At 41.8% G+C, this 21,699-nt stretch overlaps 1 protein-coding gene across 4 annotated transcripts in view; it reads left to right on the forward strand.

Moving 5' to 3' along the window:
- The window catches only part of AKAP6 (A-kinase anchoring protein 6), a 2,898,826-nt gene that overhangs the window by 2,214,387 nt on the left and 662,740 nt on the right, over window positions 1-21,699 (forward strand). For all 4 annotated transcript variants that reach the window (XM_044073884.1, XM_044073885.1, XM_044073886.1 and 1 more), the window contains one exon: window positions 9,350-9,496. In XM_044073884.1, coding sequence (XP_043929819.1) covers window positions 9,350-9,496 — 147 coding nt within the window. The remainder of the gene's footprint in view (window positions 1-9,349; window positions 9,497-21,699) is intronic.

Below are 21,699 nucleotides of genomic sequence, written 5' to 3' on the forward strand. Positions count from 1 at the left end.
ATCAATAATGCTTAAAATACACAGATCATTTGGAGAAGGAGCAAATGAAATAGGTATTCTTAATAGCTCATCTACTTTGTAGAAGAAAAATAGAACTTATATCAAGCCCTTATAACCACGATGAATGAATTGTTGTATTATTGCCTACAAATGTGCCAAGTTAGTGAAAGAAGTGGCATCTTTGTTTTCATGCACATCTCGTAACAGTTGTGTCTTGCAAATGCAGCATGTTGTGTCACCGGAACTGCTGTTTCCTTCCATACAAGTGTTACTTTTTGCAAGCTGTGGAACACTACTGGTTCTCTGTCTGGCACAGTCGAAGTGCTTAAGAGCTTGCTTGCAAAACATATGCAGCAGACAAACAATGCTAATGTGCTGTGAAAAATTCTGCATAAATTACATATGCTTACATATGCTGTCAATCCAATGCAAATTAACAGTTGTGTTTTTCATGAAAGCATTTAACAGTAAAGTTTAATTTTGCTTCCTGCAAGGGAAGGAGGGAATGCATAATTGTCTGACTTTGCAGAGATGGCACACAGACCCATTACGCTTTCTGACTCCTGCTTGAACCATACAAAACACTGTTTTATACTTGTATAGCACTATACTCTCATAAAACAGGTCTATTTATGCTAAATTTCTGTCATTTAATATCTGCAAAATATGTAAGGCAGTTTAAAACTTTATGCTCTCATCTGAACAAATTACTTTTTTTACTTAGATTTTAAATGACATGGCTTTAAATCTTTTGATATAGATTTTAGATTACATGATCCCAAAATTGTTTAATTTCCTTATTTTTCCTGTTCACAGTCACACAGAAACCTGTTCTGGGCAAGCACTGTACATGAGGCAGATAATTCCTGGATGAAATGCTAGTATTGTTTGATGCACACACATAAAAGCAAACACATGCACACCTATAATCATGTGCACCTTCACAAACATGTACACAAATTTGCATTAGCATGTACATGTGCACATATGTCAGACAAACACGGGCACACACATGGGCCCACAAACACCTGTGTGTTTGCACTCACACACACACATACACACACACACGTACACGCACACATGTACACACACGCGCACACACACACACACACACACACACACACACACACACACACACACACGTACACACGCACACACACACACACACACACACACACACACACACACACACACACACACACACACATGTACACACGCACACACACACACACACACACACACACACACACACACACCAGATACACATGTACGTTCACACCTATATGCAGTTTAGAGAATCCTTGCCATCACTCAGAGACACAGGGAGGATAAGCACATTCCACATAGAAGCAGAGAACTAAATGCCGTGAGGAAGCATTGCTAAAGCCTGCACTTGATACTATCATAAAGCTCATTTCCCAGATCCTTAAACACCTTAGATGCCTAAATATATGCCTTTATGTCTGGCACTGTAGCATTTTTTGCATTTTTAAATGGTCTGCAGGTCTGACAGAAGTTATAAAACAAATCATTTCCATTATCTATATTAACGAATTGCAATACTTTATGTCAAAATGGCAATCTAAGCATAACTGATCAACTATCTGCACTATCTGGCCTACTTTATGAAGATAATTAGCAGAATATACATTTTTCCACTTCTTCTTTAATGATACACCCAAGCATAAAGAAAGAATATATATATTCAGTGATTAAAATATTTTTACAAAATAAACTAATAAAAATTCACTCAAACATTCTTGACAATGGATGACAGAGAAAAAAAATGACAAAATAAACAGCTTTTACTTTCTGACAACAACATGCTAAAATGACAATATTGATTTTTTTTCAAGGAGAACATCTTAAGATTGTTCTTATTGGCTTTAAACAGTTATTTTGAATCATACCTCTTATAAAACATGATTCACTATTCATAAATCATTGAATGTGTATGTGCGTGTGTGTTTTTTTTTGGGTTCCTATTAGATGACCAAAGACACATTATATTGGATGCGTCTTGGTCGAACTTAAAACAATGAAAAAGCAAAATAGCGAAGCGGCTTTTAAGCAAATTCTTTCCCAGAGAAAGAATTTGCTTGGCTGCTTCTGTTACTTTGCCGTTTTCAGCACTGTAATGCGATCTCAGAGTTGGTATATTTAAGTAGGGGGGGTGTGGGTCAAAGCCCCCCACTTTATGCATTATTTAAATTTTTATTTCTTTTTTTTCCCTTTGGAACAGCGATTTTTTTCCCTTGGAAAAAAATTGCTGTTTTGAGCTTTCGAGATTGTAAGCTTTCACTTACATGGGTTCGATTATTCATTGTTCGCTTTTTTAAGCGTTCAATGATATAATATAGACCCTTTGTTTCATATGTATACAAAGGAAGAAAGAACGGAAGTAAATTATTTGCTGATGACACATACATAGCTGCAGAAATGGAGGATTGTGGGAGATAATGTGATCAGAAATGTGGCTGTTGAATTTCTATACTTGTCTAACATTATTCATGGACACTAACCATAGTGAATGAAGAACACCTACAGAGAGAGTACTGTCTGTCCCTATTTCTAAAAACAAATACAATGAATTGCTCTAAATATTTTGCTGCCCTGGTAAACTCTGAACCAGTTTCCCACATTACTTTATAGGTATATGTGTATGTATATAAAATGTAATAACCTTGGTGTAAATTTGTGTCTGTTCATCCAATCATCAAGATCAGCCTTAAAAGTAGTCAAAGTAGTACTACGGCTACTCATTGACAGGCACTATGATTGCATTAAAAAATGGGAGAAGATTGTTGAAATATATAGGCCAATTACATTAAGTGACATTGACTACAAAGTTTACAAGACTTATTTACTTACTTACTAGTACCTGAGTAGATGGGCTGGTCCAGAGACCCTTCTCAGTCGTGACTTAAAGGAATAATTAATAACTCTAATACACAATATACGTAGGTCTTTAATTAGTTATCAGTAGATGCATGTATCTAACTCTAATGCATCTCATAAAGGTACATCAAGATTGGCTCAAAAAAACTGTACGTATTTGTAAATTTTATATAGGTACATCGATTCATGCTAGGGTGATCATTTGTAACCAAGACACAAGATCCAAATTTTTAAATACCCTACAACATCAATAACTTATACCTAATTTTATCCATTTTCAGTGATTAGTTGAGGGGACAGACCATGAGAGAATTTATGTTTATTTATTTATTTAACATATGTTAACTGGGAAAGTCTAACTTGGAAAGAAGCCAATTTTCAGCAGAGGCCCAGGAAGAAACACTCCGGACACATGTCTTTGTAACATGGGAGGAAACAGGAGCACCCGGAGGAAACCGACACGAACACAGGGAGGACGTGCAGACTCCACACAAAGGCACTCCAGCCGAGAATCAAATCAGAAAACCTCTTGCTGTGAGGCAACAATGCCACCACTGCACCACTGTGGTTTACCATCCATTCATCCAGGTTGTGTTTAAAAATGGATAAGGAGCCACCTTGCTTTACATCAAATGAAGCCTACTCAGCAAAAGAGGTCCTATTTATGGTGCAGTGGAAGTTTAACAACTTTGAACTGGTATTTAGGGGGTGGTTTGTTTTGCAGATGTATAGCAGGTTGCACAGGACTGGATACTTCATTGTTTTGTAGGTGAGGCAGAGGTCCCCCCTCAAGAGTCTGCAAGAACTGCTACTCTATTACTTCATCTTGCTTTTTCTGCTACTTGTTCTCTAAAGTGTTCAGTTGCATCTTTTCTGCTGCATTTATTACTGCTTGTTTTTAGCCTGTTTAAATTGTAAGTGCTATTCTAAGCCTCATAGTTTTGGTTTAAGCACTTGGGCTTTAGGCCTAGCCCTTAGGCCCTTAGCTCTCCCTGGCCTCTCTCACTGAGATTCTGACGAATATGGATGGACAATTTCCTATGGGTTTCTCCTGCCAGCCTGGTTGACATGGGTATCCTGAGACAGTGTAGCAACTACCTCATGTACATGGGCAACCATCTACTATTACCACCTAGGAACTCAATTTGTGAGAGATGCAATTACATTAAGAACCTAAAGTCTATGATCTCTTCCTCACAAGATAGTATATATGGTACTGAGAAGGTTATCAACACAATCACTACACCTCAAACACCACCCAAAACTACAAAACACCCAACTACATATGTGGAGGTCCTCAACAAAAATATACCCAAACAAAGGATACCTCAGAGGCAAAAACACACGCGAGCTCCACAACCCTCCACAGCATATGCCATGCATAGTCCACACACCAGTGTCTCACAACCACAAAGGCCTAACCACAAACACAACATATTAGTCATAGGAGACTCCACTGTGAGACACACAGATGTGCCTTTCACCAGGCTGGATAAGGAGAAAATCATGGTTAGTTGTCTGTCATGTGTTCAATAAAACACTTGTTCAGTATCAGCTTTGCTTGGTTTGTTTCATACTGCATCCAGTCTTGGTTTTATAAATTAAGCTTTGTTCTGCGACTGTTTGGCTTTTTGATAGTTGTCTATCACCAGAATCTGCCATATCACACAAGCACTCAAGTCTCTCAATAACAGGTACTGTTATGACTCTGTCATAGTCCATGTTGGGGTGAATGACGTACCTCCCTGGACTATATGAAGAGAGACATGATTGAGTTTGCTGAATATGTTTCCCAGGTAGTTATGTCCCTAGCCTTAAGCAGCATTCTACTGTCACCCAGAATGATGCCTCAATACAAACAGAAAATGACTGAATTTAACAATTGGCTTAGTTTCTGGTATCATTCCAGGGGTATCCAGTACCCGACAGCCTGGGAATATATGATCGACAGACCACGATGCTTTGCTAGAGATGGCCTATGTCTGTCTCACTTGAGCTTCTGGCAAAGGCCCTTGCCTCCCCATTGTGCTTTTTTTAGGAAAAAGTCCTAAAGTCAATAAAACCAACCTAAAAATTTCAACAAAACGCATATTAAAGGTCATGCTGCTAAATGCTAGGAGTCTAAACACAAAACTGCACTTGTTGCAAGCATTCTTAATCCTGGAAGATGCTGACATTTGTGCAGTCACAGAAACCTGGTTCAAAGCTGCAGAGAGCACCCCAGCCTTACCTGGTTACTCATCCTATCATACATTCAGACCACAGACTGTGGGTGGCAAAGCCAAAGTAGGTGGAGTTTCAATATATATTAAAGATACACACACCTCTAGGCTGGACAAACAGTATGACGCACAATAGACACTCCAGGTGCAGTTAACCATGGACAAGACCCCTTTTCAAATCATAGCCCCCAGATTTGACTCAAGATGCCCACTCCACTATGTGGACCTCTTTGAATCTATCAGGATTCAGCCATTACCCTGATCTTGGGAGATTTTAACTACCCAACCATAGACTGGAAAAACTACTCATGCCAGAATGCAAATGCCCAGAGATTCCTCAATTTTATCAATGCAAATGCCTTGGATCAGCTAGTCGATACCCCCACAAGATGTGATAATATCTTGGACTTGGTATTAACCAACCTGAGTAACCACTACAGCACCCCTACAGTATCATCCTCCCTGGTAAGATCAAACCATAAAGCAGTCACTTTCGAAGTCAGCATCTCCCCTGACTCCCCTTTAACTAGGGCCAAACAAAAAAATTCTGCAAAGCTGATTACAACCTACTGAGGGATGATATAAACAGCTTTGCAGCCCCCTTCCCCTTGGTTGAAACTGGCACCAATGTCCAAATTTACAACAAAGTACTATATGAGAACTTATATAGATGCATGGAATTAGGAATACCTAACAGGAAAAAAATCATCCTCCGCAAGGAAGAGTAAACCTGGCTGGTGGACATCTGCAATAAATAAACTATATAACAAAAGGAAAAAATTACTGTCCAGGACCAAGAAGGAGCAGGTGCTCAATTGGAAGCAATCTCTCCTTAGCCTAAACAAGCAATTAAGAGCACTAGTGAAATCCTCTAAAGCCAACTTCGAGTCCAAATCACCCATATCTACTAGAGACAATCATAAGGCTTTCTTTACATATGTCTGCAAGCTCAAGCTCAAAGGAAGCACCCAGATCTGTTCAGAACTGGTGGTCAAGAACACCACATACACAAATGCTGTAGATATAGCCAATCTACTGGCTGACAGATCACCCCTCTGTCCCCCCATCAGTAAATCAAGACATCCCCAGTACCTGCCCCCCCCTCCTTATCTCTAGGGAACAGGTCATAACTACCCTCTCAAAGACAAAAAATGCAGCCTCCATGCGACCCGATAACACCCCAGGCTGCATTCTACATGAACTCAGGTGTTAACTTGCAGCACCATTAGGCACCCTATTCAACTAAAGCCTGAGTGCCGGCTTTGTCCCAGCAGAGTAGAAGACAGCAGCTGTCATCCCTTTACACAAAGGTGGAGCATCCACCGATCTGGGAAATTATAGACCCATCAGCCTAACTAGCCTGATCTGCAAGGACAAAGAATGGATTTTCATGGACCTCATTAACAGGGACATTGGCAATCTCAAAACACTCAAACCCACTCAGTTTGGCTTTGTTAAGGGGAGGTCATGTCTGTTAAAAATGGTCGACTTCTTTGAGACAGTCACCAAAGCCATGGACGAGGGGAAGATGGTGCACACCGCCTACCTTGATCTGGCTAAAGCCTTTGACACTATTCCCCACTTGTGCATAATAGATAAACCCTCTCAACTAGGCATCAATATATATGTTATCAGATGGGTAGCAAAGTGGATCACTGACTGAGCCCACTTAATCAAAATAGGAGAAGCCACCTCAAGCAGTAGACCAGTAATGAGTGGCGTACCCCAGGGATCAGTCTTGGGGCCTCTGTTATTCAGGATATACTTCTTTGAGGTGCAGAACAAAACCAGTGGGCTATGGCTGACCAAGTTTGCAGATGACTGCAAGCTGGGTGTGGTCATCAATTCCCCAAGTGATGTGGACATCCTCCAAGAGGGTCTCACCCAAACAAATGACTGGTGCCATCAACATGGCCTCAAGCAGAATGCCAAAAAATGCATCATCACTCCTTTTGGGAAGAATGGTGTCCCCACATATTATCACATTAATAACAATGTCCTAAGTACACAATCAGTCATGAGAGATTTGGGCACCCAGGTTGATAGCAACCTGACTTTTCAAAATCATGTTGCTTCCATTGTACGGAAAGCTTTCTACATGGCCCACCTCATAAGTAAGGGTCTCTCATCCCAGGACAAGGAGCTCATAACATCCCTGTGTTCTTCCCTTATATGGCCAGTTATTGAATGCAACACCCCCTTCGGCATGTACCTCGCAAAGCACATGCAGCAGCTGGAGAGACCACAGAGGTTCCTCACCAGAAGAATCCAAAGCCTCAAACATCCAGATCTACCTTACACAGATAAGCTAAAAGCCCTGTCCCTCTACTCAGTTTCATACAGACTCCTCAGAGGTGAGCTCTGTCTGGCATACAAAGCAATCTCAGACCCTGCCTTGATGGGAATGCTGCATTTCCGCATGTCAGGCTCCACTCGAGTAACCCACACACGTGACCTCAACCTGGTCTGTGACATCAATAGGACTTGTTGGTGGGACAGATTTGTGTCCCAGAGACTCCCTCATCTGTGGAATAGACTCCCTCTCCACATCAAGTAGAGTACCTCATTATCCCTTTTTAAGTGCAACCTGGATAACTGGATGGGAAACAGAAAATACACCCCTGGGATTCCACCTGTCTCCCTACTGGACAAGGGATTTGGGTGCTGACTTGTTTAAACATGGGATAAACTATTGGCTAGGCTTATAAGGGCCTCAGGGCCAATAGCCTAGTAATTTCCTATGATCCTGTAAGAGAGAATGTGCCTTAAGCTGGTCTCTGTAGCACTAGGAAGACATGTCCTTGATCATCTTAGGGAGGAAACACTGCAGTCAATCATGCTGAATGATATGTTTAGACAAGAGCATACCAAAAGAAAACTTACAGTCTATCATGAAACCGATAACGAATAGGTAAAGAGGACGATAACCTCTTTTGACCTCGAATACATACTAAACAGTATGGCTAGATAAAAGGATTTTCTAATGACACTGGATATGTGATGATGAAAGGATAGTTCTCTGACAAGGGAAGTGCCCAAGCACCCAATAACTGCATCAGTTTTCAAGGTGCATTGTCCAGGTAGTACAGGTGCAGATGTCAATATTTGCCAAAGGACACAATACCTGGCATTTAGCTGTGCTCCAGCTATCACTTGTTTGTATGTGTTTGGGCCTCCTGGAAAATCTGGAAGTCAGCTGGAGAAGTTTTGACAGTCATCTGCAAATTTGGTCAGCCTAATGCCATTGATGTCAGTCCTGACTGAAGAAATGTGATCGAAGAACAGATTCCCTGAGAGACACCACTAATAATGACCCTTTTTATAAGAATGTGCCTCCTACATTATTAGATTTCCTTCTGTCACACTATAAAATTGCTTGAGTCACAAGTGATCCATGTAACGTTTCTATTGTCTGTGTTAGACACATAGCATAATAATAAGGGCATATTAAACTTGTTGTGTCTTTCGGCTTATCCCGGTTAAGGGTCGCCACAGTGGAAGTCCGGTCCGCTAATGTTTGGTAGTGGATTTTTACGTGCCGAGTTACCAGCCCTGACGCACAACCTTCAATGAAGGCATGCCCATTCACGGATGCCTTCACACAGAAGACGCTCTAGCTGAGAATTGAACTCGACAACATCTTGCTGTGAGGTGACAACGCTACCGCAGCACCACTATTAAACTTGTTGTGTCTTTCGGCTTATCCCGGTTAGGAGTTGCCACAGCAGAACTCCGGTCCGCTAATGTTTGGTAGTGGATTTTTACGTGCCGAGTTACCAGCCCTGACACACAACCTTCAATGAAGGCAGGCCCATTTACGCATGCCTCCACACAGAAGACACTCTAGCTGAGAATCGAACGTGAAAACGTCTTGCTGTGAGGCGACAATGCTACCGCAGCACCAAGGGCATATTAAACTACTGTAGTTAAATGTTGACAACTGCTGATATTAAGAAATCTTTGACAATTATGGCCTTAAAAGTTTGATGATTTATATATTTTCCCATTTCTAAGCTGAAATGCATTTGAGTTGCAGAGGAAAATGTTACTCCTGCTTTCTAAGAGTAATTTAATGTCACCCTGTGATTATTGATACTGCTTATTACAGCTGTGATGCACAATGTGAGTAGTCGTTTCTTATTGGTTAATGATGGTAATTCTTGCTTTCTCATATTATGAGAGTTTGATGGCACACAATTTTTCATAAATTGTTTCCTTTTTCATTGTAGGGGTACAGAGTGGAAATGTCAATGTGGCAACCAAAAAAGGAGGAGCTCCTTAAGAAAGTTGAACAACTGAAAGAAGCCGGAACATCTCTGCCAGCCAGTCTTCTAGACAAAGTGGAGTCAGTAACTGAAAAATGGAAATTACTGGAGGTATTTCATTTAGCATCAGTCAACAACAGAAAAATGAAAATTACTGGAGGTATTTCATTTAGCATCAGTCAGTAACTGAAAAATGGAAATTACTGGAGGTATCTCATTTAGCATCAGTCATTGGTGTTGATGGTTCTTTAGACTTATTACTTTTTTGGATTATTTTTAATTATTTTTATTTTTTAATTTTTTTCTAAATGAAGATTACAAAGGAATTGAGGGTTTTTGAGATCATGAAAAACATGAACTACCTACATTTTCCAAATGCATTTCTGGTTTGTCCTTTATGACTATAGAGTAATGTTCTGTTACACATAAGATGAATAATGCATATGGATGCTAAAATCAGAAACAGAAAGTATAAAGAGCTTCTTGATGATGTGAGCTCCTAAGACTGATTTGTATATATACATTTATGAAAGCTTGCATGAATGCACTGAAATTGCTGTCTCCTGTAGGAGAGTATTGATTTGTCAAACATTTTTTGTTCACATGATGAATTGAGTCCCTGGTTTGTTCAATTGACAATTCATCAACTTCTTAACATTATAGTACTGGATATAGTATAAGACTGATGCATTCTGGGGTTTATGGACTTTTCCTCAGTGTTGTGCAGTCTTGAAACTGGTATATGTAAATATCATGGGGTAAAAGGCTGCCAACTCCTACATGGGAGGTGTAGGGGAGCTTTAATGAAAACCCACTTACTTGAAGACGAAATTGCAGAGATGAGATTGCTGAAACCTGATTTTAACAAATAACTGTATTGACAAACCTTTACTCAGTTAAGTATCCAGTCATCCAACATGGGGAAATTTGCCTTTTTCCCCACTGTAGTGCGATCTCAAAGTTGGTATATTTAGTTAGGGCTGTGTGTGGGGGGGCTCAGCCCCCCACATTGGGGGTATGTGGGCTGTAGCCCCCCACCTATGTGGGTTGGAGATAGCGTGGTGTGTTTCTTCTTAAATGTTGGATGACTGGATACTTACCCTGAGAAAAGGTTTGGCAACACCATCGTTCATTAAAATCAGGTTTTGGCAATTTCATCTGTGCGAATTCATTTTTGGGTAAGGGTGTTTCGTTAATTTGAAGTAGACCCATCTCTCTCTCTCCATATATATATATATATATATATATATATATATATATATATATATATATATATATATATATGTTAGATAGTTTTTGTCCCACCCTCCCGCCCTTTTGGTGTCTTGCTCTTATACTTGGTGGCTTTGCAGTTGCCCGCCCCTACTGTGACACTCCTCCCAGTCTAGTGTCATTAGCTCATTCTGCCTAATACAGAGAGAACATTTGATAAGGCCTTCTGTTCCTCCTTTTTCCCTTTCAAAAAGTAAAACAAAACTTTTTTTTTTTCTTTCGCCTGAACCTCCTTGTGTTCTGACTGTGCTTCTCAAACATTTTGGAATTATACAGTATATTTCAGAGCATTTATTATAACTGTAATAGCCTTAATATTGCTACAACTCAAGTGCTCTAGGTTGCACTGCATCTGAAGTGTTTGTGTGTCTTAGCTGCTTTTCTGTATATATAGACTTTTCTGTTTCTTTTACTAAATAAGCTCTGTAAAGTTGTTTTATTGCATTTCTGCCTGTATTTCTGAGTTTTTTTGCACTTTTAAAGTTTGTTTTTGCTTAGTTTAATTGGTAGGCTACACATTCAAGTGCACTAGCCGAATTAAAGCATTTACTGTGTTTCTATACCTAATTTCTGCTACTTTGTAAAAAAAAAAAAAAAAAAAATATCCTTGTTTCCCACCTTTACTGACCTAGAATAGTCCAGTCTTCAGGTATTGCTGATCTCTGGGCTGTGTCATAGTTCCTGTGTTGCCCATATCCTTATTTGGATAGGGGAAAGCTTCTTTGTTCACCAGTGAGAGTGGGGAGCTCTGAGCAGCCTATCTGTCCCTTGAGGAGTGGTTCCAGCCCAGTGACCTGTAGCTTATGGGCCGTTTTGGGCCATTTCCTATCTCTTTCTAATCCCCTGCTTTAAAGCCAGCTTTAGCGCACTTTTGCGCTTGTAATTTAAAGTTTGTCCTGTTTTTTGCATTTACCTGTTGAGGCTACACACTCAAGTACGCTAGCCTGTGTCACATATTTACTGCATTTTCCTGCTATTTGTTGAAAAAAAGAAAAAAAAAAAAAAAAATTATTATCCTTGTTTCACGTCTTTCCAAACCTAGAGTAGTCCAAATACAGGCTTTGCTGTATTCTGGACTTTTGGAAAGTTCCTGTGTTGCCATTTCCTTTCTTGGATTAAGGGAGGCTTCTTTGTTCACCAGTGGCAGTGGGGAGCTTAGAGCAGCCTATCTATCCCTGGAGGAGTGTTCCCAGCACAAGAATCTGGTAGTCTACTGGCCATTTTGGGCCAATTTCTAGCTCTTTCAAATCCCCCTGTATAAAACCCGCTTTGGCAAGGTTTTTGCGCTTGTTACTACTCAGCCAAGCTCCTCGTGGTCCTGCAGAGTGGTGCTAGCAGCAGAGAGGCTAAAAGAGCGACTGCTAACCTGATAAATGTTTTTTCCTGCTACTACTTGGGCGACTGTCCGATCTAGCTAAACTGCAAATATTTCTGCTTCTAGAACTGTTTTAAACTGTCTAAAGTTGTTTTTGCACCTGCACTTTTAAAGTTTGTCCTGTTTGTTGCATTTACTTGTTGAGGCTACACACTCAAGTTAGCTAGCCTGTGTTACATATTTATTGCAATTTCCTGCTGTTTGTTGCAAAAAAGAAAAAAAAAAAGTTATCCTTGTTTCCCATCTTTCCTGACCTAGAGTAGTCCAAATACAGGCTTTGCTGTATTCTGGACTTTTGGAAAGTTCCTGTGTTGCCATTTCCTTTCTTGGATAGAGGGAGGCTTCTTTGTTCACCAGTGGCAGTGGGGAGCTTGGAGCAGGCTATCTGTCTCTGGAGGAGTGTTCCCAGCACAGGAATCTGGTAGTCTGTTGGCTGTTTTGGGCCAATTTCTAGCTCTTTCAAGTCCGCCTGTATAAAACCCACTGTAGCTAAGCTTTATGTGATTTTGTGCATAGCGCTTCATCGAGCAGCGCCGCTTATTTGGGTTTGAGCCTTGGAACTGATCTAGTTCTCATAATAAACACCCTATTCCTATGCTAAAGCCTAGCACTTGCTCACTAAAGCAATTATATAAGTCAGCACTAAAAAATTAAAAGCACTACACCCACACAAACTCCCCTTGTGTAACTTGTTCCCCATTGGCCCTTTTTTCAATTATAAAGGAATTCCCAATACTATTCTAGCATGTCCAAAGGTCAGTTGTCAATCTCCTCTCCGGTCCAGTTGGTGAACCTGGGAATCTTGAGGCAATGTTACAACTGCCTAATGTACACAGACAACCCTCTGCTCCTCCCAACAAATTCCAACACATGTGAGAGATGCAACCATATAGCCAAACTGGAGGCTAAGCTCTCTCAACTCAGTACTGGCGTAACCAGTCAGGAGGAGAAGGAAACCACACTCACTACATTTCCAGTCTCACATAGACCTACCACGACAGCAAACCAAACACATAAACACACAAAAACATACTTGGAGGCTCTAAATAAAAATCTGCCTAAGCAGCAGAGACCTTCAAAGCAGACACCCAAGCAACCGCTACCCCAAAACAAAACACATGCAACACATAGCTCACAAAGCCAGTGTGCTGAACAGTCACAGCCCTTAAGGCTAAACAACACACCTGATACACTTGTAATAGGTGACTCTATCATCAGGCACACTGATGTCCCGCTCACCAGGCTGAACAAGGAGAAGGTCACGGTGAGCTGCCTATCGGGTGCTAGGATCCGCCACATAACACAAGCACTCAGGTCACTCCAAGGCAAGTACAAATATGACTCAGTCATTGTCCATGCTGGTGTGAATGACCTGAGACGTACCTCCCTGGACTACATGAAAAGAGACATAGAGGAGCTCTCTGGGCATGTAGCCCCAGGCCGGTATGACCCTGACCTTGAGTAGCATCTTACCCTCACCAAGAATGATGCCACAGTATGAAGACAAGATTATCAATTTCAACAATTGGCTTAAGTATTGGTGTCATTCAAAGGGGATCCAATGCCTGTCAGCCTGGGATGACATGCTCGACAAGCCACGATGCTTCGCTAGGGACGGCTTGCACCTGTCACCCTGGGCTTTGGATATTGGCAAAGGCTCTTGCTACCCCATAGTGCCTTTTTAGGCAAGGCTCAAAAGACAAACCCACCTCCATAGGTATCACAAGGGATAAGAAACTAAGAGTAATGCTACTCAACGCCAGAAGTCTAAACCTCAAGATGCACGCACGAAACTCTCCTTAGCATGGAGAACATCAATATCTGTGCAGTAACAGAAACCTGGTTCAGGACTCCCGAGAGCACCCCAGCACTACCAGGTTATACCTCATACCATGCTTTTCGCCCCAAAACTTGGACCGAACCACAAAAGGAGGGGGAGTATCGATATTCATCAAAGATACCCACACCTCCAGGTTGTTGGCAAAGCACGAAGCATCAGAGACTATCCATGTGCAACTAACAGTGGGTAAAACTGCCTTCCAGTTTATAGCCTGCTACAGACCACCCTCCCAAACCCAGGAACCCCACTCGGCCTTCCTGAGAACACTGGAAAATATGAAGGTCTCTCCGAACACCATTATATTGGGCGACTTCAACTACCCAAACATAGATTGGGAGCATTACTCTAGCTCCAACACCCTTGCCCAAAGGTTCCTAGAATTCATAAACTCAAATGCTATGGAACAACTTGTTACCACTCCCACAAGAGGGGAAAACATACTGGACCTGATCATCACCAACATGGGGACTCTATGCTCCAGACCAGAAGTGTATCCTCACTGGTAAGATCAGACCATAAACTGATCTCACTGGATATTCACATCCCGACCCCACCCTCTGCCCAGAAAACCACAGTGAAAAACTTCTCTAAAGCAAATTTCACACTCCTCAAAACCGAGGTGGAATCCTTCAAAGCCCCGGGCCTGTGGAAAATACGGCCCAGACCGCAGAATCCTTTATAAATGCATTCTATGAACACCTTCAGGAATGCATGGATCATGCAATCCCAAATAAAACCAAGACCCAATCCTCCAAAGGCAGACGACCTGTCTGTTGGACCCCAGCCATAAACAAACTATACAATAGAAGGAGGAAGCTACTACATGATAGAGCAAAATCCCTAAAAGGGAAGGCATCTCTGATCAGTATTAGCAAAAAACTAAGGGCACTCATAAAATCATCAAAGGCCAGCTTCGAGAGAAAAATTGCACAGGACACTAAAGATAATCACAAGGCTTTCTTTAGTTATGTTAGGAACCTGTGTGGGAATTCCCAGATATGCTCAGAATTAGTCCAAAATGACAAAAAATACACTGATCCCACAGACATTGCCAACATCCTAGCTGACAGGTTCAGCGCAAACTTCTTCCCCCCCACCAAAAGGGCAAATATCTATCCCAGCAGAGTGCTGCCCCCAACATCTCAGATGCTCAGGTGGGAGCCGCCCTCTCCAATGCAAAAACACAGCATCAATGGGACCAGTCGGTGTCCCTGGCTGTGACCTACATGACTCCAAGAAGAGCTAAACCCAAACATAAAACTACTGTTCAATCTCAACCTTACTACAGGATATGTATCCAAAGAGTGGCGTACAGCAACAGTGGTCCCTCACCACAAAGGTGGTGCCTCAACAGACCCTGGAAACTATCGCCCCATAAGCCTGACTAGCTTGGTCTGCAAAGCTATGGAAAGGATCATCATGGACCTCATAAATAAAGATATTGGGGACCTACAGACACTGGATCCTACCCAGTTTGGCTTTGTTAAGGGCAGATCCTGCCTCTTAAACCTGGTTGACTTCTTTGAAACAGTCACCAAGGCCATTGACGAAGGGAAGGTGGTCCACACAGCCTATCTGGACCTCGCAAAGCCTTTGATACAATACCCCACTCGGGCATTATAGATAAGCTCACCAGCTTAAATATAAACCCTATGTCACTAGATGGGTTGCAAACTGGTTCAAGGACAGAACCCACATGGTTAGAATTGCTGGAGCCATGTCAGACTCCAAACCAGTTACAAGTGGCGTCCCACAAGGCTCAGTCCTGGGACCTCTCTTGTTTGGTATATATTTCGGAGGTACAGGCCAACACGGAAGGACTGTGGCTGACCAAGTTCGCAGATGACTGCAAACTGGGTGCCATAATCGACTCTCCAGCCGACACAAGCATCCTCCAAAAGGGCCTCATAGAAACAGACAACTGGTGCCAGAGCCATGGCCTCAAGCTAAACGCCAAAAGTGTATAGTCATCCCTTTGGCAAAACAAAGTGCCCACAAATTACCACATAGGTGGTAATCCATTAAGTACAGAAAAGTCATTAGGGACCTGGGGACCCAAGTTGATAGCAATCTCTCATTTGACAACCACGCCAAAGTGGTTAGAAAAACATTTTATATAGCCCACCTAATCATGAAGGGATTCACATCTAGATTAGGGAGGTCATCGTGCCTCTTTACTCATCCCTCATCAGGCCCATAATCGAGTACAATGCCCCTTTGGGATGTACCTTACCATACACCTGCAGCAACTGGAAAGACCCCAAAAGTACCTCACCAAGAGGATCAAAGGGCTCAAACAGATGCCATATGCTGCCCGGTTAAAGAAACTCCAGCTCTACTCAGTGGCATACCGCCTGCTCAGAGGTGACCTTTGCCTGACGATAAGGCCATGTCCAACCCGGAATTAAGGGACATGCTGCACCTCAAAAATCCAAATCCCATCGAGCTACACCGAGACTTGAACCTCAGCACTGAAATAAATAGGACATGCTGGAGGGACAGATTCATAACCCAGAGGCTCCCTTCACTATGGAATAAAATCCCAGTCCAGGTTAGGCAGAGTCCCTCATTGACTCTCTTCAAGAGGAATCTTGATGAGTGGATGGGAGATCATAGGTTTACCCCGGGTATCACTTCTGTGTCACTGTTAGACAGAGGCACAGTATGCTAACCTCGAAAAAGGGCATAGCAAAATTAATTTAAAATGGGTGGCGAAAGCCAAACATACTCTGGCTAGGCTTATAAATGCCCTAGGGCAGATAGCCTAGTATGAACCTATGAACCTATGAACCTATACATGGATATATAGATATAAACACCCACACACACAGTAGTATATATGAGTATGTTACGAAAGATCGCAGATGAAGTGGTTTGCAACACAACAACTTGACCAATATTATCATCGACAATCATTATCATTGTAAAACTCAACCAGCAAAATATAGTGACAGCAAATATAAACAGTGCTTTTATATTTGCAATGAACCAGTAGACAAAACACACACCCATAAAAAATATACCGACCCATCCCTTGCTACACTACCTTATGAGTCGCATTCACCTCCTAGAGTGACCCCACAGACAGTCAATGCTACCTATGAATTTTCTGAATTCTCAAACAAACTGGTATGGTATGTGAGAGATGTAGTTACACAACATCACTGGAGGCAACGCTCTCACATAAAAGTACTCCTAATGTCAATAAGGTTGTCAGTAGTACACATGCTGCACCCATCACGCACAGTTCAAAGCAGATATATAGACCTACATATACTGAGGCACTTACATGTAACCTTCCTAAACCACAAAGACCTCCTAGACAAAGTACACATAAGACATACCCTCAGCAGCTCCAAACACACTCTTTAAAAACAACACTCACATCAACACATAGAGCCCATCTCATGGAGCCTCTACCTCTAAACCCATAAGGCAATCACCACACAATCCAACAATCTAGTCATTAGAGACTCCATCGTGAGACACACTGGAGTTCCTCTCATCTGGCTGAGTAAGGAGAAAGTCAGGGGCTAGGATCCACCACATTACACATGCACTCAGGTCATTGGACCACAATTACAAATATGTGTCAGTCATACTCCATGTGGGAGTAAATGACCTGAGACATACCTCCCTAGAATATATGAAGAGAGACATCATAGATCTCTCAGAATATGTGTCTCAGGCTGGTATGAGCCTAGCATTGAGTAGCCTTTTACCTTTTCCAAGGATGATGCCATAATATGAACAAAAGTTGACTGACTTTAATAATTGGCTTAGTTTCTGGTGTAATTCTAAGAGGGTGCAATATTTGTTAGAATGGAATGAGATGGTTAACACTGCTTTGCCAGGGATGGTCTGCACCTCTCCCCTCTAGGCTTTTGAATATTAGGTAAAACATTGTCTTCCCCATAGTGCCTTTTTTAGGCAATTCAAAATTGAAAGTACTTTCGACATAGCAAATCAAAACCAAGAAAATCTAAAGATATTACTGCTCAATGCTAAGAGCCTAAACAAAAAACTCCCTTCCCTGGAAGCTCTCTTTACCCTAGAGAATGCTGATGTCTGTGCAGTCTCTGAGACATGGTTTAAAGCTGCAGACAGCACACCAACAGTGCAATGTTATAATGCCTTCCACACATTTAGACCAGCTACTTCACAGGCAGGGACTAAAGGTGGAGGTGTCTCTATTTACATCAAAAATAAATATACTTCAAGGCTGGTCAAATTGAACAATGCACTTGAGCTGCTCCATTTTCAAATCACCATAGGTAAAATCCAATACCACTTCCTTGTAAGCTATAGGTCCCCCTCTATGACCCAGGAAACCCATACCATGTATTTAAACTTATTAGAAACACTAGCCATCCAACCGAATACTATATTCATGGGTGACTTTAATTACCCCACTATTAACTGAGGATCCTATACGACATCAAACGTGCATACACAGAGATTCCTGGATATTGTAAACACAAACTTCTTGGACCAGATAGTCAATACACCAACCAAGGGTGCAACCATACTGGATCTGGTCTTCCCTAATATGGGAGAGTGCTGCACACTCCCTATTGTAATGCCTTCCCTGGTAAGGTCAGACCATAAAATAGTCTCCTTTGAAGGAAAACTAAAACCTGGACCCCCAGCTCAACTGGGAATATTCAGTAACTATTCTAAGGCTAACCTCCTGCTATTAAGTGAAGATCTGGCAAATTTTCAAGCCCCTATAAACCCTGAGAACACTTCTGCATATGCAGAACTATTCACTGAAACCCTGTATAAGCATGTTAATAGCTACATAGAGGCAGCTGTACCCATTAGGAAGAGGTACAGAACTAACTCAAAAAACAAGCTACCCTGGTCGAATCACAATATCAATCGGCTGTATAACAAGAGGAAGAACATCATGGCAAAAATTATGAGGTGCAGCACCCAGCAGGATAAAAGCACTCTCATCAAACTAAACAAACAACTCAGAGGACAAATAATGTCTGCCAAAGCCAAATTTAAGGCAAGTTTGGCCTCCCAGGCAAAGGACAACCACAAAGCATTCTTTGGCTATATCTGCAACCTCAAAGGCAATACACAATTGTGTGCAGAACGCATTGTAAATGGAGCCACCTATATTGAGCCAGAAGATATAGCAAACCTCTTGGCTGATAAATTCAGCTCCAACTTTACTCCTCTCCCCCCCAACCTTCCCTCAGGAACTATCATCAAATATAACTTCCCCACTATCACTAGGGAACAGGTCCTTAATGCTCTCTCTCTAAGACCAAGAACACTGCATCAATGGGCACAGACAATATCCCAGGATGCCTTCTAAATAGCATGAAACATGACCTATGATGGCCTCTGGAATTACTATTTAATTGTATCCTCCAAACAGGCTTCATGCCTCATGCCTCATGAATGGAGAAAGGCAGCAGTCATCCCTCTGCACAAAGGTGGGCCATCTACAGACCCTGGAAACTACAGACCCAGAAGTCTTACTAGTCTTATATGTAAAGCCATGGAAAGAATTATCATGGAGTAAATCTCCAGACACTGGACCTAACCCAGTTTGGTTTTGTCAAGGGCAGATCATGCCTACTCAACCTGGTGGACTTCTTTGAGAAGGTTACCAAACCAATGAATGAGGGCAAAATCATTCACACTGCCTACCATGACCTGGCCAAGGCATTTGACACAATAACCCACTTGGGCATTGTTGACAAACTCAAGAAGTTAGGTACAAACCCGTATGTCACCCGATGGATAGCCAACTGGCTCACAGACAGGACCCAGGAAGTTAGAATAGGGGAGTCCACCTCTACAAAGAGGCCAATCACAACTGGAGTCCCTCAGGGATCAGTCCTTGGACCGCTCTTTTTTGGCATTTAATTCTCAGAAGTGAAGGCCAATGTCAGTGGTCTCTGGCAAACTAAATTTGCAGATGATTGCAATTTAGGAGCTGCCATTGAATCTCATATTGATACAAATGTTCTCCAGGAGGGGTTGACACAGACAAACAACTGGTGTCAGAGCTATGGACTAAAACTAAATGTCAAGATGCATAATAGTATCCATTGGGAAGTCATCCATCCCTGGTAACTATCATATTGACAACATACCCCTTAGAGCTGACCCAGTAGTCAGGGACTTAGGGACACATACAGATAGCAATCTAGCCTTTGATCATCATGTATCTACAGTAGTGAGGACATCATAGTTGTGCAACATATAAACAAAGGTATGGCATCTAAGTCCAAGGAAGTCATTGTTCCACTGTATTTGGCATTCATCAGACATGTCATTGAGTACAATTCCCCCTCTGGTATGTACCTAACCAGGCATATCCAACAATTGGAATTTCCACAAAGGTTCCTCACTAGAAGAATACAGGGCATAAGTAATATGTCCTATGCTGACCACCTCAATCCCCTATCCCTGTATCCTGTCTCCTACAGGGTTTTGAGGGGAGATCTATGCCTGGCATACAGGGTGTTGTCAGACCCCACTCTGATGGACCTTTTGCATATCCACAAATGAAACAGTACCAGAATTACCCATTCTAATGACTTAAACCTTGCCTGTGATATAAATAGAGCCTGCTGGAGAGATAGGTATGTATCACAGAAACTACCCATCCATGTGAAGCAGAGTTCCTCCCTAACCCAATTCAAGTGCAACTTGGACAATTGAACGGGAAACCAGAAATTCATCCCTGGTTTGGCACCTATGTCTCTAATGCATACAGGTAACCTGTAAATGGTTCATCTCTCAGGCCCGTTCTTACACTTATCAAGGGTGTCAGAACTTGTCAGATATTCGGGATGCATGGCTAGACTTAAAAAGACCCTTGTGGTCATTAGCCTAGTAAACACCTATGAACCTATGAAGTTTTCAAGGTGAACAGGGAAATGAAAGTAGGTCACCAAGTGTTTCTTTTATATTACACATGCACACACTCACACATCTGGGCAAATTCGAATAGCCAATTCACGTTATGGCATGTGGGATGTATATAGTACCAGGAAAATGTAACTAAAAAGGGTGCAGCCTGGCAGCTGAATGCCAGCTGGGGGCATGCAAATGAGGAAACAAGAAAAATACTGAAAATTCCATATTAAAGAGCTTCAGTAACATCTTATTTAATCATTTCTGTAGTAACTCACATGTAGAAGGGACATTACCAGATTAATACTGTGTTGTGTCTGCAATGTTTTTTCTTTTATTTACTTGAGTATTTAAATGCTTAGAAACCTCTGCAGCTTACAAATGAAGGCAAAAATATTAGTAAGTTAAAATGGTACATCGACAGACACGTATGGCAAAGGTTCAATGAATAATGCTTAATGTATTAAATGTAAAAAAAAAAAAAAAACTAGAAAAACCATAAGTAGATTTATAAGACCCCTCTGAATAGATGGTACTTTATGGGCCTCTTAAACGAGGCCTCTCCGTAGTATGCCCAAATCATGGAAAGTAGTCATTTCTAGAGGACCAGGGCAAGATGGGCAAATGAAGGATTGCTAGATGTCTATAGATGGGGCCTGAGAGCAGTCTATCTTGAGGTTGTTAGTAGGTTAGGAGGTTTCTGGACAGTGAGCATTCAGTCTATGTAGGGAGATGAGAGGGCATGTGCCCCTGGACAATGACAAGTTAGTTTGAATGTATAGGAAATAGGGCAGTAAGAAGCTGCATTAAATGAATGGGAGCTGGGTACTCCTGGACGCTAGGTGGCTCTAACCATGATACAGGTGTGGGACTGCAGACCCTAGACAATGAGTATTTCTATAATTTATGTAGCTGAAATATACTTCTGCATCATGGGATGGTTAT

This window comes from Protopterus annectens, chromosome 6.part0 (assembly GCF_019279795.1).
Source record: "Protopterus annectens isolate FY-2018-M chromosome 6.part0, PAN1.0, whole genome shotgun sequence".
Classification (NCBI taxonomy): Eukaryota; Metazoa; Chordata; order Ceratodontiformes; family Protopteridae; genus Protopterus; species Protopterus annectens.